The sequence below is a fragment of the Grus americana genome, chromosome 1, assembly GCF_028858705.1.
Source record: "Grus americana isolate bGruAme1 chromosome 1, bGruAme1.mat, whole genome shotgun sequence".
Classification (NCBI taxonomy): domain Eukaryota; kingdom Metazoa; phylum Chordata; class Aves; order Gruiformes; family Gruidae; genus Grus; species Grus americana.
In genome coordinates this window covers 63301810-63320147 of record NC_072852.1, presented here as the reverse complement: position 1 = coordinate 63320147, position 18338 = coordinate 63301810, and the positions used below count along the sequence as shown (strand labels likewise).

Genomic DNA, 18338 nt, shown 5'->3' with positions numbered 1-18338 from the left:
AATAAGCATACTCCTCTGGACATTCCATTTCATTCCCTTCCTCTCTTTCCACACGTAAACGCATTTTCTGCATGCAAAGTGTGTATTTATTTGCTTTTTTAGATTAAACTAGCTAGTGTCTCATGGCATACAATGTCTATGTCACATGAGCAAAGAAGGCCAAATTAATCAAGAATATGGGTATTTAACATCTGAGTTTAAAAGGTTTTAGATGTATTTCTGCTATGCCACTGGGCATAGAACTACCTGTACCTATAAGGAATTTATTTAATTCCTGTGACTGTGACCGTGACTACCTTTGACCAGAACACTTAGACCAGGAGATAGAAATTTGAAAAACAGCTCTCAGTAAGCTTGTAGAATTATTGAAAGAAGTACCATAAAGTCATTTACTGTGCTTAAAAGGCATTATTTATTACAGAATTGTCATCTTTAGTTACAAGTTAGTGCTGAGAGTGATAATCCGTGCCTAAGCTTGCACTACAGAATTTAAGAATGAAATCTTGATCCAACTGAAATCAGTGAAAACTTTTTACTGACAAGCATATAATCTCTGGAGCTTATTTTAATTCAGGTTCAGTGGGGTTCAGAGAATTTGGTTCCTTCTATAGAAAGGTGTTTGCTTGTAACCTTGCCCAAATCCAGAATATTTACAGTGCAGTTTTAAAATGTCAGAAATGCCCAAAAACTAGTCTCCAGTATATTATGCATCCAAATTTACTATTTTAAACCTAAAACATGTTAAGAAATTAGGCTAGATAATGTTCCTATAGTATTTGAAGTATTAAGGTATTTATCTTAAATGGCTACAATAGGCATAAAGTTGAGTGTTTTTATATATATACACACACATATAAATATATATATAGAAGTTTTATAAGAGTCAAAATGTTTAATTAATTGTAAGGGCTCCTACAGAGTAAATAGCATGCTTTAAGTAATGTAAATGTGAATACGTGACAAAGTACATACTTTAGTGCACAGGAATGTTATTAGTCTGTACTTGATTATTTTGCCTTACAGAGTTTCGACATATATATATATGCTTCGGTGTTATGTGTGTGCTTTTTTTCCCTGGTGGAAAATACTATATATATATATGTGTTAGCTTCCTTGAAGCTACGTTTGGAAACTTTTATCATAAATGTCAGTTGCATAATTTGGTTCCAATCTATACTTTAGACTAATTACAGGAGTTATAGTTACTTGTACATATTAATATAGCTTTTACTTATTAATGATAATTTTGAAGTGGAACTGGATCCCTACCTTTTACTCTTCATGTGCTTCTATTCCTACATATTTTACATGACTAAGGATTAAAACATCACCTTGACATAATTGTAAGCATAATTTCACTCAACATTTTCTCTCTACTTTTGTGTTTGCGATTAAATTGTTACTTCTCTTTCTCTCTCTCCCTTAGCTACACAGTAAGGATTTTTGAATGTATATTGTCATCTAAGGTAAGCTTTCATATGGTTCTTGCATATGAAGCTTATTGTCTGTTTACACGTCATACAATGTCTGCCTAGTATGGCATGATTTTCATTATTTCACTTAATGAAAATGGTTTTTAAAATGAGTAGCATGATAGTTTTAATGCACAGAAATCCAGATTTTTATAATAATTGCTTGTTACAGTAACTCCTCTTAGTAGTATTTCCCACTACCTTCTAATAGTGCACGTTTCAATGGAAATTAACAGCGCACGAGTTAGCACGATTAATTAGCATGAATAAAATGCAAGCAATAAAGGAGCATCTTGCATTTACAGTTATTTTCATATAGGAACATACCTCTACATGAATGAAATATTTATTCCACAGTTAATTTCATTTAAGAATGAATGATTCGTATCACAACTTGCACTACATGAGTTGAAAAGATGCCAAAAAGCATGCTTTTTTTTTTGGTCTGTATTGTGCATCTACCTAAGGTCGGGAGCGAAGAGTTCTGCAACGATGACGGTGTTAAATGAGACAGCGCAGTCTCATAATCACTAGTCACTAATAGCACTTTAATTGGATAATCCTTGTGTTAATAAAGGTTACAAATTCCTGAAATCTGTACTCAGGATAAATGCTGTATGTGAGTATCAGCTCAGTTGCACTTAGCCAAAGCATTCAGAGACAGTGATATCTTCACCCTGGCAATGTACTTTTGCTTTAAAGCTTTTGGTGTGTTCCAGAAAAGGCTCCGAAGGTAAGTGCAGTTATTAGCGGATGGTTTTGCAACTTGCAGAACAGAATACTCATGCAGATTCGTAAGAGGAATAGTAATGGTACGTAGCTTGCTTACAACAAATGCCACCCTTCGCCTTGAGAAAGGGCAGACTAATGTTTTAGCAAAATATTTATCCGTTTCACACTGTTCCTTCCAAATATCCCTGGATTTCAACGAAATTAACAGAAATACCCACGTGTTTAGTTTCCATGACATTTTTTCAATGGCATGAAACTTCACTCCTGATTCAGATTATTTGTATTAAATTACTGCTTCCACATCAGTGGGATCTGGGGTGCCCTGGCTGGTGTGTTAGACACTACATACATGTTGTTCTGGGCACGGAGAGAAATATTTTGTCTTGGATTGCTAAAATTTTTAAATGCTCTTCAGAAATCTTTTGCCTTGTCCCTTTTTCCAGAACACCAAAGAAAACACTGAGTACTTCCAATGGCTTTCTTATAAGCTCGGGTTTCTATTACAGCAGGGATTTAAATTAGGTTTGGTTCAGATTTTTACTCATGGTGGCTCAGCCACAGTCACAGAGCGCACAGACCTGAAAGGCTGGGAATGGTGCTTTGGTTACCTGTTCAGCGAATATTGACTCCAACCAACATAAAACTGGAAAATGGAAAGAAAAAAAGAAGAAAAAAAAAAAAAGTTTAGTTTCATGGAAACAGGAAACTAAGTTTTGGCAGGGCTGGAGGAAATGCAGAATACAAGAGGCCCCTGTTTTGTCAGCTTGTGAGCATGGACGCTCGCTGCTGCAGCTAAGGAAGGTGCTGGCCACAAGTCTGGAGTAAGACTCCCCTGCGGATCGGTGCAGGATCTCCCACAGCTTTGAGATCACATACCTATAGCTTCAAGCCCTTGGAAAACTCTGGAGCTTTAAGGGAGTAGGCACCTGGATCCGAGGTGATTACGTGTGGTCTATTCTTTATTCAAAAGCAAATCCAAAATTGTTCTTCAGACTTCCCCAGCAGATGAAAGTTTCAACTTTCATCACCTCTCTCTGGAATCTAAAGGCACCTATATCTAAAATCCTGGCTTTTTTTCATGAGATTGTTTTACATATGTCATCCCACCTGTTATTATCAAGCAACACGGTAAATATTTTGCTAAATACTTATAAACCATTGTAAGACCCAACACTAGAATAATTTGAATGTCTCTGCATGTTTTCCACAACTCATCATAGTCAGGTGTTTTCTACATTGTTCCCTCTGAACTGACCTCCATCTCTGACTATACTTCACCCAGCCTGATGGAAATCCAGTAGGGTTATTTGAGGTGAAGCTTATCATAGACTATTGCATGGGGTGAGAGAAATGACTCAGTGTATGACATCCTAGAAATGAAATTCACCCTGCACAAAGGACAGGGAAGTTCTGTATAGTACAGAACTCAGGTAATGGTTAATTCTTGTGCTGGACCTATGAACAGGGCTGAATTTTATCACATCTCAAAATGAAGTATGCAATAGGCGCTGACTAAATCTTTGTCACGCCAGAAAATAAAGGTACAAAGCTACTGCTCCAGGGACCTTCAACCTGAAGATTGTCTTATTCCTTGTCTGTAGGTGGGCTTTCGTTCTTCAGACTATTGATGGATGGAGTGCCTCCGCATATCATTGATTCATATATGCGTGAAGTACAGGCAGACAAAACTGAGGGGAAGTGAGAGTCCGTCCACAGTGTTTCCTCCCACTACACTGGAAATGGGTAGCAGAATAATTACAGCATTTTAGTTCTTGCAATGACAGAACAAATGTGTGGTTGGGGAATTTTTTTCCTTTTTTCTTTCTTTCCTATTTGTTGTTTTGTTTTCCCTACCTGCTCTTACTGAAAAGAAAGAATACGCATGGATTGCTTTGGGGTTGAAATGAAATGAACTGAAGACAACACACGTTTTTTGTAATGTTCAGCTTTATTTTCTGTTTGATATTGTGTTCTGTTTTTTAATGAGGAAAGAGGAGAAGCCGTGTAATAAACATGAGGAGGCAGTCAGAGTTTGTACTCGGTGGTAAAAAGCGTATCTTTCTCAGACTGAAAGTACTTGGATTAGCCAGTAGCTGTGCAATAAGACCCTTGGAATACATACCTCTTTGATAATGTATCTTATTCACCTGAGAATTGTTTAACAGAATATGGTTTTACTGTAACGTAATTAATACATATATACTTAATGATCATTTAAGCTGAACATACCTTCCTTTAGAAGTTTTGATTTCCTAAATCCGACCCATCAGTCTCTCAACTGAACTGAAACTGTTTTATTTAATGTACAATAAATATGAAGTGTTTAAGATCTATCAAGTTCTTGTTCACTATTTTTTTAGGTTTTTTTCTGTCTCATCTTACCACATTTCTTGTTTAATTTCCACATACTGTAAAGCAGGAACCTGAGCCCACTATATTGAGAGGAAAACAGTATCAGCAGTCACACCTAACCTAATGGGCTTACACTTCAAGAAAATACGACACAGAATGTGAGTGAAGATAAATGCTATAGATACGTGCAGTTTTCTATCTATATGTTTTCAATCTATGTGTTTTCAATATATAAAATATTGTAAATGCCAACCACGACAGCTTTCATCATTCTGGATCTGCCCCCTTTCTCAGCAATTCACAGAGCTCTTGCAGGTATTGCAGCAGCAAAGGGACTCAGACCATACCACTCATCAGGTTACCATGCAAGGCAAAAATGCCTTAGATAAGGTAAAATGGCTACATTACTTTTCCAGCTCTAGCACCTTTAGCCTCCAAGTATTTCAGGAGTGGGAGTGATTGTCTGTAAGTCTCCAGCAAACTCCAAAGCACGTGAGACACAAGGTCACACATAAGTTGGCCACGCTGTCGATTCCCTGTTGCCCGGTCATTTATTTACCAGTTCTCACTCTGGCTGCATAGATAGCGTAGGTTATGTGCTTACTGACTAATGATTGATCTTCAGTTATGGCTTATAAAGGTCTGCTTAGACCAGTAGTACATTACAAGATGGTTATGTGATGTCAGCACATTTTCAAACATCCAGCAGTCAGTAATTATGCAATAATAAAACAATGTGTTACTATGAACCGCCACTGCTGAACTGGTGTTTTTTCACTTCAGTTACCGCTTCTTTTGCCTTGCGGAGCTGAAAGCATTTTCTCACTTAATGTTCTGTGGATCCTACTCACTCTGAGATCCTTTTTCTTCCTTCCCTCCTTGCTATTTTTGTGATTTCTTCTGCGCTGCCATCTGTGCAAGGAAGCAATTCTCTGTTCCCGGGGATTCTGGACACCCCCCACCACCACCACCTGCATTTCACCCTGCTCTTGCCAAAATCGGTTCTCTCCTACACATTCATTCACACCTACACATGAAAGAAGGCAACACATCTACTAAGAAAGAAAATTCCATAAAGGATTAATAAATTCTCTTTATTCTGTATCTCACCAGTGAATGAGGACTCCCTTCATCTGTATTGAAGCACAGAAGGTTGTAGGAGAGGGTCAGTTTGAATATATGCCATGCAGCATTTAAGCCCACAGCCCTCATTTAAAACCGTATCAGTCTGTTGAGATATATTATAGTCAGCACCAAAAGCTATAGTTATAACTTCAAGCTTATGTATCTGCATCTGCCTCCTCAGTCTTAATGTACCACACATCATAACCTGAAAGCCAGCATAAATCTCAGCTTCTGTAGGCTCTCTGCTGAGCGCATTAGCTATTCTAATTTCTACCAGATGCCAGCAGTGTTAAAAGACAAGCTGAGCTAAGCTACTTTTCATGGTGTGAATGGTAAGCGTTATATTCGGATGCCCTTAATTCCTCCCTGGTTGCGTTGCTCAGCATTTGCCATTGGCCGTCCCTGGGGCTGGAGACGCACCACGCCAATAGGAAGTACTGGGTATCGCCCCGTGGGTGGAACTGAGATGAGTGGGCATTAGTGTGCTATAAATTCATACCCTAACTAGGCTGACTGGCCAAGCCTCCGGATTAAAAATTAATTGAAAATTACTTTGAGAGGAACCATAGGATGGGGTGAGATAGGAAAGGGATTTCTAGTAGATCTAAACCAGGCTGCAGAACCTTAAATAGAGAATAACAAAAGATAAAGTTTTGATTCATGATGATTTGTTTAATGGGATTCTCCAGGGATGGTGTTTGATAGGTGAAATAAAGTGACCGAAACCACAGAGTTAAGAAAATGCTCATAAAATCTGTAGTTAGTACCAGCTTGGGAGAATAAAGACGTACCAAAGACAAGAAAAACTACAGGCAAAACAACCTAGAGAGAAGAGCAGCAGCAGAACATCATGCTGTAGAAGATATGGCCCGACGCTTCCAAGAAGAAATTTCTCCTAAGTAGGCTCACATGGAATTTCCGTAAGTTAGTAAACCTGAAAGAGATGTAGGAGTAACAGAAGGCAGCAAATAAAACCTGGTCACATGAGATAAAGTAACAGCAAAACTAGTGAAACTAGTAGTGCTTTTATGTCTTATGGTTGTGTTCCCTGATGTCTCATAACATGTGAAAACAGTTTAAGTCTTCAGCTAGTCGCATTATTCATCTCATCTGTTTGCTCTCTACACTCTCCATCAACTATTATGTGCTGGGGTTATAGTTCAGTAGCACCTTTAACAAGGGGTTTTTTCCTGCACACTTTCACATATCTGTTAGGAATTTAGTATTTTTGAAAGCTCTGCCTTGGTGTTTAGTTTGACTTACACAGGTCAAAGAAAGTTATTACTTGGAATAAGGAGGTGGACCCAATCATGTATACACATGCAGATACACAGAGAGAGAGAGAAGAATCAAATTAAAAAAGGCGTTTATTGTTAAGAAAGCCAGAGGAAAATATTTTGTCTTCTCTTGGCTTGGTCTCCTCGCCCATGGAAGGGCATTTGGCATATAAGCATTCCTGTTGTATAAATACAGATCCATTCTCAAATTGCTATATGTGGAGCTACGGGCATTGTAGTTACCCATTTGCACTGAAAGATCATGGCCAGTGCCAGCCCATTTTTCCCTCATTGAAAACAATCTCACAAATATAGAAAGGGGAAGAGAAAAAACACATGCAAATATTTTAAAGAATGCTCAGATTGGGATATGCTGTTTATAAGGGGGTCTTTACTGAGAGTCAGAAATTTTAAAAAATATTAAAAAAATGTTTCAAGCTTCCTGTACATCCTTTAAGGGAAGTATAATATTGCTACCTTTTACAGAGCAGTGTGTGTGCTTTATGAATACCTGTTGTTGCATTTTGAGATTCTGGAGCAAAAGGCATTCTATTTTAAGCACAGTGTATTTACTATCACTTGATTTTCATGGCCTGCTTTCCTGACTGACAAGTAAAGCTGCTGCTTTGCTGAAGCAGAGAGCATTTGGAAGCAAAACCATACCCTGAATACTGAGGAAGCGCTGGAAGTCTGAACACACTGGACTTTAAATTCTATGTTCTCTTGTTCCATGCTTTGTTGCTGGATACTTTTTTAATTAAAACAAACCCTTCCACAAGCTCAATAGTAGGAATTCTAGTTCTTCCTCTGCTCATGTGGGCCTCACTTTTTACACCACTTACTTTCCCCTCCACTTCTTTTCCTAGTTTGTTTTCTCTTCTTTTCTTTTCACCTTGGTATCACAAAGAGCTTGAGCAATCTCTCCATAAATACCAGTACCATTATGTTCATGGACCACAGCAATGCACAGGGTATTAAAAGAAACAGTGTTTTTACCTTTTTCCAAACCCAGTGATTCCAGTGCACTGGGGATCTGGCTGGTTGTGAGTCCACCTGTCACGTTTCCCCTTTGCCATTCTCTAGCTGGCCGTTAATCTTTCTTTACTATGTTATGTATTACCCCGTCCTTTGCTGGCGGTTCCTCTCTTCTATGTTTTGGCCCCTAACCCCAATTGCTGTATCATACTATATTTAGTGATCTGTAAATGAAATCAGCTGATGAATGACATGGCACTTGGGATGCACATACCATGTCGAGAGATTTTGAAACCACCCTTTTGCGTATGTCAAGCATTCCTGACCCTTGCAGTAGAGAAACCTACTCAAAATCATATTAACTTTATCTGATAAAGTGAATGGGTTGACTTTGAATAACAGAAAATGGTTCTGTCCAGGAAATTGTTGTGCCTGGCCAGAACGCTGCAGCCTCTGGCTCACAACTGAATAACTTAAAAAAGGATTCCTGATTCTAAGAAGATGCCATTTGGTATGTAATACTCATTAGAGGTTGCATTTTACCCTTTCTACTTCATCTTTCATACAGCCACAGAGTGCTCACCTTTCCTTGGCCACATTCAGAAACCACATACCTTCCTTGAGATTCAGGGATGCACCTTCACGTGACCAATTACAATGATTTGACACGCCACAATTTCTGAAAAGGCGTATTTGTTTTGAAGCGCCTTCTCTAGGCAGGTCAAGGAGGTAAACTAACGCCAAGTCCCACGTAACGCAGCGCCCAGATGCCCCGTAACGCCTCAGACCGCCGCTCCCCGGGCAGCGGGTCCCCTCCCGGTGGCAGAGGACTCCTTGGCTGACACAGCGGGGATCGCCTCCCTGCAGACACGGCTGCAGCGGCCTGCTGACCGCAGGGAGGTCGGCTGCTGCCCATGCTTTATGCCTTGCTCCAGCAAAAAGCCTCGCCGGGCCACCTGCTGCGTGCACACCCCGCTGACAGGCCGCCAGCTGCACTGTAAAACGTGCCGAAGGAAAATAAGACGAATCGGGAAAATCACGAGGGGGATTCAACCCACCCTGCTCGCACCCAGCGGTGACGGGACGCGGGCGCTCGGGCCCACCGCACCAGGCCCCAGCACCGCCCGCAACTGCCCGCGGGCCTGGGGAAATGGCGGCAGGCGGGAAGCAGGCGGAACCGGCCCTCCCCGGGCGCAGCCCCTCGACGACCGAGGGCTCCCCCCGCCGCCAGACAAGATACCCATCCCTTCACGGCGGGGTTGGCGGAGCCACCAGGGCAACCCACCCAGAAACGGGGCCTCTGCTGCGGGGGAGGGACGGAGCCATACACCCAGGGTGAAGGAACTAAGAGCGGGCCGGGGGCGAGGGCGGCTGCCCCGCGTTAGCTGTCGCAGGGGCGGGGGTTCCCAGCCAGCAGAACAGCCGCTGGGCGTCGGCCTCTTCCGCCTCACGCCGCTGCCCTCAGCTCAGCCCCGCCCCGAGCGGCGGCGGCGGTCTGACCTCGGTCCTGTCCGGTGGGCGGCTAGCAGTGGTCCCTGCGGCGGGGCCGGCATGGCCGTGCCCTGGGCTCTGCCCGCGCCACTCAGCCCGGCACAGCTGAAGCGCCTGGAACAGCACCGCTACAGCGCGGCCGGGTGCTCGCTGCTGGAGCCGTGGCTGCAGCCCTACTGGGCTTGGCTGGTGGAGCAGGTCCCGCTGGGGCTGGCCCCCAACGCCATCACCCTGGGCGGCCTCCTGCTGAACTGCCTGACGGCGCTGCCGCTCATCGCCTGCTGCCCCAGCGCCACCGAGCAGGTACTGCCCGCCACGGCCCGCCGCCGCCTCTCGTTACAGCCTGACCCCTTTCCCCGCCCGCCACCGCCTCCTCCCGGCACGGTCTCCCCGCAGCCCGGCGGCCCTGCCCCGGCCTCTGCCCCGCGGGGCCCCCCTGCCCTCCCGCCCTGCGAGCGCCGGGAGCTGGTGCCGCAGCTCGGCCCTGGGCGGCCCGGTGTGGGGGAGCCGCCCCGCTACCCCCTGGCAGTACCCGGAGCGCTCGGGCTGGTGCCCACCGCAGGGTGCGGTGCCCTGCCGCTTGCGGCTCCACCGCAGTAATATGCGCGGCCCTTCCCGTGGTCGGCACGGCTAAGGTAGCACTGCGGGTTTGCCTTGAGAAATCAGCGGAGCGGTGATGCAGGGGTCACGTTTTGGGGTCAAGCTGGAGATGGGTGTTAAGGTTTGAATGCCGAAGTGCTGGGGGATCACAGGGGACTTTTCAGTGAGCTCCTCTCTCCTCCTCGGCCCTTCGCTGACCAGAGGTCCCTGTGGGGAAAGGACTTTGCCTGGGCGCTTGGCCTGTGCTGGGTGCTGTGGAGCAAGGGTGTAGCCAGGCTCGCTCTGGTGCGTGGGACCCCAGCCTCCTCCGGGGGCCATCTTACATCCCACATGTGTGCCTCTGCTTGGGCAGCTTGCTGGGAAGGAGACATAAGCTGTGCCAACTCTCTTCTTAAGAGAAGGGCTGTAACAGGGCGCTGTGGAGGTGGAAACAGCTGCCAGCCAGGAGGGAGTGTGGGATGTGCCCAGGAGCGGGGCATGGCTGACGCCACTTCAGCGTTACTTAGTTCAGAGTTGAGGTTCGGTTGTGTCGCAGATGTGTTAGCTGACAGTATCTCAAATGCTTCCCGTTCTCGTGTGGGAAATGTTTAAATGCTTTAACTTGTGGAGGGAAAACAGGCTTGTTAACGTGGGCTGATGCTGCTGTTGCTTAAACTGGATTGCCTACAGTTTGACAATTTAAGGAGCTCTGTCGGAGCTTCCCAGCCTGTTATGAGTTTCCCAGTGCAAAGTCTTCATGATAGTTAGGGTGGGAAATATCAGGGGAAAATGGCTTTGCGTAGGTAGAATACCTTGAAGGGTGGCTGTTATTTTTCTTGCATTCTGATGGTGTTAAAGCCTAATGGCAGAGGTGGCAGTTGGTTGGATTTTTTAAATAACTTAGACGTACTTTGAGTGTTCTTGTTGATGGAAAACCCCTTCTTTTTCTCTAGTGGCTTTGCCCTTTGTGTTAGCAGAGGTGTTTGTGACAGACGAATCAGGAAGTTGATCAAAATTAAGTTTGCTTTGGTCTAACTAACCCTAATCACTTCCCTGATTTGCATCACCATGTAGAGGTACTCTGTGGTGTTGCGGGCAGTAGGAGAAGGGAGGATAGAGATGCGAGTGAATGGTCGGAAACTGCAGGTTGTCTTCTAGTGGCACTTGCAGAATTAAAATGTTTGAACTGCTACATTTAGCTTAGTTTTGTGATGTAGATATCAATCATGTGCCAGCTGTGTGTCTGGATGTTCATTTTAGCTTTTTCTCTTTGCTAGTCAATAAAAAAAAACCAGAAAGTATATTTTAAGTTATTTTTCCCTTGAGGACTCTCGTACAAAAAGAAAAAGGTTGTTTTGCAGACATCCAGGGAATTATTTCTTCCAGGAAAGCTTAGGTTGTTGTTGTTGGGTTTTTTTAATTGTGGAAGCTGAATTTTATAAGAACAATTTGGACTAAAGTTCCTTGTTCAGATATCAGTATATGCTTTATAAATATGTAGTGTAAAGCCATACTCCTTATCCTATTGGTTTTTGTTGCCTCTGTGCTGTGAGAGTAGCCCTCCCTTTCTCTTGCTGCATCACTTAGGGCGTTATCTCTCTTGTTTTTGTTTAATGACTCAGTTTGTCTTCCACCTAAGATGTCATGGTTCTGGATGGCTTTTTTAAAGAGCTGAACTGTTGCAACACTAATAGGTGCTACATGTACTGTTGTAATATCTACTTTGTACTTTTGACTTGGATGTGTAGGTTGGAAGGGCTAGGGGGAAGGTGGAACTGAAAATGATGTTGAAGGTGATTGAATCACAGACTGAAGTAATAGCATAGTGTACTTGAACATCACCGCTTTATAATGCCAAGCCACTGTTAATGAACAAGTCTAGATTACCTGATGGACTAACAAGGACTTGTTATATTCTCTTGGTGGAAGTGTAGGACTACTGGATGGAAAACTCGGATAAAATAACAAGCAAGTTTTGTTTTTTAGGTGGGTTTTATTTTATGAGTTGGTTTGTGTGGTGGTTTGTTTTTTCCCCTAAGCAGTCTTAAGTGGGCTGTTTCTATTAGTCCTTTATTGAAGACACTGAAGTCTTGATGTTTGTACAAACCATCCAAAACAAGTAAGACTGGTAGCTGAAATCCCTCAGAGAGTTGCTGCTAGCAGATGCTTAGAGAAGAGATCTTTCCCCAGTACACCCTTCCAGCTGCCAAAAGACTGTAGTTTCGAGGTGTCTCAGCAAGGGATTCTACTCAGGTTACTTGCTAGAACTGCAGCTGATGGATCTATTTCCCCACAGACACCTTCCACCTCATGATTTTGCCTTTTGAATTATTTGGTTTGAACTTGTTTGTACTTTCAGCTTTCATTACGTCCTATTGCAGTGAATTTCACAATTTATTAATACTCCCCCCCCCCCAATGCAATTAATACCTAAAACTAATGCTGCCTTGTTCTCTCACTGTGTAGCCACTATTTCCTTATACGCTATTCTTTTCATTAGCATCAGTAGCCGCTAAAAGCCAATTTGTTACAGACTAGCACAATATGTTTTGGCTTTATAAAATATTGTCTGCATCAGTAATGTCTCCTTGTCTAGTAGGAACATGGGTTGTATCACTGTCTCCTGTAAATGCACATTTCAACATAAGCCTTCTTATTTGTACCTAAGCCATTAGCAGGCCACACCCCTCAAGTGCTGTTGTAACTAAAATCCATGTGTGTAAATTTTTGTAGAGTATTTGTCCAGTTTCCTACTCTGTGTAACTTAGGACAGTAATCTATAGAAATAATATACAAGACTGCTACACCAGGTGTGATGGTGGTGAGGACACTACCTGCACATTTCATGTTCTCTGGAGGATTGAAATATCTTTTTTGTTGTGACTGCATGATTAGGGGGGGTTGTTGTTTTGGGGTTGGCTTTCTTTGATACTAGTTAGAAAATATTTAGGAATTAAAAGTTTTGCCGACTTTAAGTATGAACAGCGTAGATTTGCTGCGTTAGAATGTAAAAGGAGCACTTCTAGGTGAGGATTTCCATTTTATCCCCACCATTTGACAGTGAACTGTTTTGCTGTACTTCCAGCTGACTTCTCTGAAGTAGCCAGAGTTACTTCATTAGGTTTTGCTCGTGAATCTCTCGTTACCCCTTCCCATTCTGGGGAAAACTGACATGTTAATTTTTTCCTTGCATCAACACTAGGAAGAAAACTGCATAAACAATTCTCTACCTTTTTAAAAGGAGAAAAGAAACTCTGATCTTGCTGCTTTCATGGTTGCTCATGGAGGGCCCTACCTTTGGTAATCCTTCGAGCTCAGCCACAGGTGTCTCTAAAATACCATGGGAAGCTAGAATTTCAGGACAGAAGTTCATGCTAACAGTAATTTATTACTTTGTATTGAATTCATATTCATGAAGTAGTACAATTGTACATTGTGCTTTGTGCTGAACAGAAGTGAGGGAAATGATCCATGTTTTGGGGGAAAGAGGAAGGGAATCCAGTAAAAATGTCTCTGTTCTGGATCTGCTTCAGAGAGGGGCCATGTAAACTAGGGCAAAAATAGTAGCTGTGGATTGAGGAAGCAAGATTATGACTAAATGTGTTGAGTAATTAAGGGGGGGCTGAATCTATAAAGACTGCAAAAGCTTGGACTGTTGAACTCTCTGGACTTGAGAGCTTTGCTTGAAATAAGTGGTAAGGGATGTCCTTGGTACGTGTAGTCTGCAGCTGTCTCTGCTCTTCTGTGGGGTGGAATCACAGGAGCAGAAGAATAAGGACTGCTGTTCAACCTACACTTTTTCCTGAAGGAGAGGCATGCCACACATACCTGTCAAACATAATATGCACATACTTTTGTTTTGACACCCTCTGGTTCAGTAGCTGACCAGACCTGCTGTACCAAATCTGCGTGTGACAAGTTTCTGGGGCTCTATCATCTTTCAGACATCCTTTTTAATTGAAGCAGAGAAGTGTTCCCACTCCCTCCCTTTCCCCCAGGTTTGTATTCTCTTCTAGTTCCATGAGAATAGCATCTAGCTCTGGCCAAATAATACATTTGCTTGGACAGGATATAACTGGGCAGAGATAATAAACACCTCATCAGTGAAAAGCTGATGATTATTGGGAGCCTCCTGACCTTTCTGCTGAGTCTGTCAGCCATGTCAGGATTCTCAAATGCTTCCACTTCTCTAATTTGCAAATTACTTGGGTCCAGCGTGGGAAGCCAGCAGGGGACATCCCTGGACGGAGAGCCAGGCATGTGAGAAGGCGGAGGAGATGGCAGCTGTAGCTGTATTGAGAGGGTGGATAAGCAGAGAGAATTCATGGTTATTAGGAACTTTGGAAACCTCTGTGCACCTTCAGTGATTTGGAAAACTATATTTTACCAATTAAAACATTAGAGCATTCATTTAATCTGCTAAATGCATAGTTAATCACAGGTCACCTTTGGTTCTTACCACTTTGGGTTAAATTTGAACTAACAGCCAAGGGATGAAATGCTCCAGATGGTGTTTCTAAGCTCTCTGACACCTGTTCTCCTGTTCTTGCTAGGATCTTCTTCCCTTCTCCACAACTGCGGGGATACAGATGCATCCGCTACAGGTGTTAATGGACACCAGTGATCCTTATTGAGAAGAGGATGAAAGCTCTCCCCCTCTTTCCAGATAGTCAAGGAGCAGAGTATTTTAGTTTTGGAGTTGGGGGGACTGTTGCTTTGATTTGTCCCAGCAGGAGCTAATGCAGACAGGCTTGGATCAGCAGTCTTAATGATTTCACCTGCACTGTAACTTGCAACTCAAAAAAGCCATTTCTTTGTGAAAAAGATGTGATGAGAGGTTTGAGTTGAAACTGCTTTATTTATTTATTTTTACATTTAATGTGTTAAACTTGTTTGGAGGTAAGGTAAATATAGACGATGTTACCTTGAACAAGAATTCTTGCCTCATCTTCTGTGGGTTATGGAAACTTTCATAAAGTGACTGCAGTAACCAGCATGCAAGCTTTCTGTTTTGGTTAGAATCGAGGCTGTATTTCATGGAGCTTGCATTTCAAAAATTTGTGATAATACCAAGCATACAGCATAGAACACTACGGCTAATGTTAAAAAAAAAAAGTGCCATAACAGGTTTCTGTTCCTGAGTGGTGTTTTAATTATGGAAATGATCCAGCTAAATAGGAAACTGCCCACGCTCTGGCATTTGACTTAATTGGTGATGTGCCCCACGCTGGGGGCGCGGGGCAGGGGGGGTGTTGAATGTAGAGTGAGTAAGGAATTTGACTAGCACTGGATACAGTTTACTTTTGTCTGTAATATGGAGAACCCGACGATTTTAAAGCAAACTAAAATCTATTTCAGATATAGGTAGATAGTTGCAAAAGGAGGGGAGCCTAATGCAAAAAACTCAGTGGTGTCCTGGACAGAATTACCAGGTGTGGCCTAGTTTACTTGCCACTTTACACTGCAGATTACCTTTGCACTCCACAGCAGTAATATTGGTGGTAAAATTGGAAATGTCTTTAAAATACTACTTGAAATGACTACAGTGAAACCGGTAGTTTCTCCTAGCCTTTCTGCTTATAATGCTTTGTTCATAGGTCTGTGTCAGGAGCTGCCTTGTTTGAGAAAACTTTATTGTATGGAGAATAACAGGTAATTCTGAAAAAGCCGGTATAGGTACTGCGGTAGCTTTAGTATATGGATTATATCACAAGTAAAATGATCTTACCTTCAACAGGGTCCTAACCATGCTTTTATGTCCTGAAATACCTGGACAGCAGCTGACAGCTCTCTGTTTTGGAAAGGTGGAGAGTGAGAACGGGGCTGTTGCCTCCCTGCAGAATGTCTGACCAAGTGTGCCTGCGCCAGGAGAGGCCCTCGAGCTCGCTGTTCCTCCGCATGGCTCTCGGTGATCCGTGAACCCGGGGCAGCAGTGGGCTCCTCCTGTTGTCCACAGGCTCTGTCCTTCCTCCTTTGTCAGAGGAGAGAAACTTTTTCAAGAGATGGCTAAGAAGTCGCTCCCTGGTTTAACCCCATCCCCCAACACAAAATTCCTTTGTTTAACTGGACTAACAAGGGAGGAGAAACCTGAATAACTTGACTAATTCCATTGGTAAACATCAAACATATTGCTGTCATCACTTGATCCGGATTTCTATAGTGTGATCTTTGCGGTGGTTATCAGATACCAGTGTGTTAAATGTGCATTGGCATGAAAATATCTACTCACCCTCTTCCATCTGCTGAAGGCTGCCAACGTGGTCTGTGATTACAGATTTTCTTAGTTTCTTTGGATTAAGGGGAAAGACGGCTTTGCCAGTTTTGAAGTTTTCTGAGTTTTCTAGATTTCTATGTACATACAAATCCAGACTTCTCACTTATACCTGGAGTCCCTAATTCTTTAACCATCTTTTGCTTCAAAGCTGGGGGAGCAGCTGACCATTTGACTTTAAATGGTGGAATGTTGTATTAATGAAATCATCCAAATACTGGGTAGCTGGAAAATCATAAATTTGCTGACAATACTGTTTCCATATTAAAAGCACAAAACTAAGCAATAATACAAAACTAAGCAATAACATAGTGTATCAGCCAGCCTTGAATACGTGAGGAAGTCTTAAGTAACAGCAAAAAAGCTGTTCAGAACTGAACGTCCCTTAAGCATGCTGGCTCTTGGGAAGGATGTGTTTCATGATCAATCTAACTGGAGGCATAACTTTTTTTCTAATTCAAGTCCGTGAGTGTAACAATGTTGAGAAAACAGAATGTCTGGAGGAGCAGCTCACCTCATCTGCATTCTTCTTGCTGCCTGCTCCTGTCCTTGCCAATGAACTGATTGGCAACTGTCATTGTTCCTTTTTCCCCAGCAGTGACACTGGGTTTATATGAGTGTGGACAAATCTCAGCTCACTGAGATTTGATCTGTTGCCTAAATCTGGTTAATAGCCTTTACCGGACGTAGATAATAGACATAATCATGTTGGTCTCTGTGCTGCAGGAGGGGAATTGCAGAGGTGTAGGGCCGCAGCAGCAGTCCCTTACCTGGGAGTGGGAAAGGATTCAGCTCTGTGGCTGCCTGTGGCTGTTCACTTCTTTCACCTGCAAGTTCCATTTCTAGCATTTATACCTAACTTTGACTCTCTTTTCCTGAACAGCGCTTCTAAATGTTAAGGATACTGCTGGAAACTACTTGAGACAAAAATGTTACCTGTACTTTGTTCAAAAGGTGTTATAAATAATTTTTAGTAAAAACTAATTCCTAGACAGACATACTGACTGTGCGTATGGAAATACTGCTTTTGAAAGGTACTACTGTAGGACAGTTCCTTTGAACCTAAGACTGGTGTTAACTAATTCACAGCTTGTTTTGAAACTCTGATAGTCCATGTTAGGTAGATAGTTGTTCCTTCATATTTAGTGAATGACTTAATTTCTTCAAACCCCAGTCCAAAGTGTCTATATAGTCAATTTTTGTATGTTGGAAAAAAATCTTTCCCTAAAAGCTGAAGTCTTTATTTAGCAAAATGTAATGGGGGTGTGTGTGTGTGTATATATATATATATGTTATAAATCTGAGCAAATCATCTAAGCATCTATCACGTTAACTGCTGAGAACTTTAGTAAGTGCCTTGCTACTACTTTCTTTTTTAAAGATTAATTTTACTTTCATAACATTTTTCAGCACAAAGAATACAAATAATTATAGAAATGCTGTGGGTTTAAGGTGGAAAAATAAGTCAATTGATGCAGAAGAGAGGTTAACTTTTTTATTTTTTAATTTTTTCTAAATAAATAGAAGGACCTGTGTTTCACTGGTGTATCTGGAGTAGTTCATTATAGTAGTTACTACAATTCATGTAGAAACTAGCACAAGGAATTTGGTTTGTCCATTAACTAAGTAACAAATAGCGCAATGTACTATACTTTTGTGCTGAACGATATTTTACCTTTAATGAAACAGATTATCAGCTAAGAAGTTGGGAACTGCCTAGTGACCTTTTATGTGAATCTCTTTCAGGCACCTTCTTGGGCATACATCCTGGGTGCATTAGGACTTTTTATCTACCAGTCCCTGGATGCCATTGATGGGAAGCAAGCCAGAAGAACAAACAGTAGTTCCCCTCTAGGAGAACTCTTTGATCATGGTTGCGACTCTATTTCCACAGGTAGACTTAACCTACTGTTACCCATCTGAGTTTTAAGAGTTACCTGTTTTCAAGAGGAGCTGATTAATCACATATTTGTTGAAGTTGGAAAGGAACTCTGGAGATCATCTAGGCCAACCCCCTGCTCAGAGCAGGGTCAGCATGTTCCCTTCTTTTCGGACGACTTCACC

General features: G+C 42.5%; 2 protein-coding genes across 5 annotated transcripts in view; both read left to right on the top strand.

Moving 5' to 3' along the window:
* The window catches only part of MYBPC1 (myosin binding protein C1), a 78896-nt gene extending 74361 nt beyond the window's left edge, over nucleotides 1–4535 (top strand). For 2 of the 3 annotated variants that reach the window (XM_054810961.1, XM_054810951.1), the window contains 2 exons: nucleotides 1427–1466; nucleotides 3806–4535. In XM_054810961.1, coding sequence (XP_054666936.1) covers nucleotides 1427–1437 — 11 coding nt within the window. In that variant the 3' untranslated portion in view covers nucleotides 1438–1466; nucleotides 3806–4535. The remainder of the gene's footprint in view (nucleotides 1–1426; nucleotides 1467–3805) is intronic. The other variant, XM_054810972.1, reaches the window with a different exon arrangement.
* A 4805-nt stretch (nucleotides 4536–9340) lies between these two features.
* The window catches only part of CHPT1 (choline phosphotransferase 1), a 21760-nt gene continuing 12762 nt past the window's right edge, over nucleotides 9341–18338 (top strand). Inside the window, exons 1-2 of one of the 2 annotated variants that reach the window (XM_054839802.1) lie at nucleotides 9341–9727; nucleotides 18021–18168. In XM_054839802.1, coding sequence (XP_054695777.1) covers nucleotides 9485–9727; nucleotides 18021–18168 — 391 coding nt within the window. In that variant the 5' untranslated portion in view covers nucleotides 9341–9484. The remainder of the gene's footprint in view (nucleotides 9728–18020; nucleotides 18169–18338) is intronic. The other variant, XM_054839812.1, reaches the window with a different exon arrangement.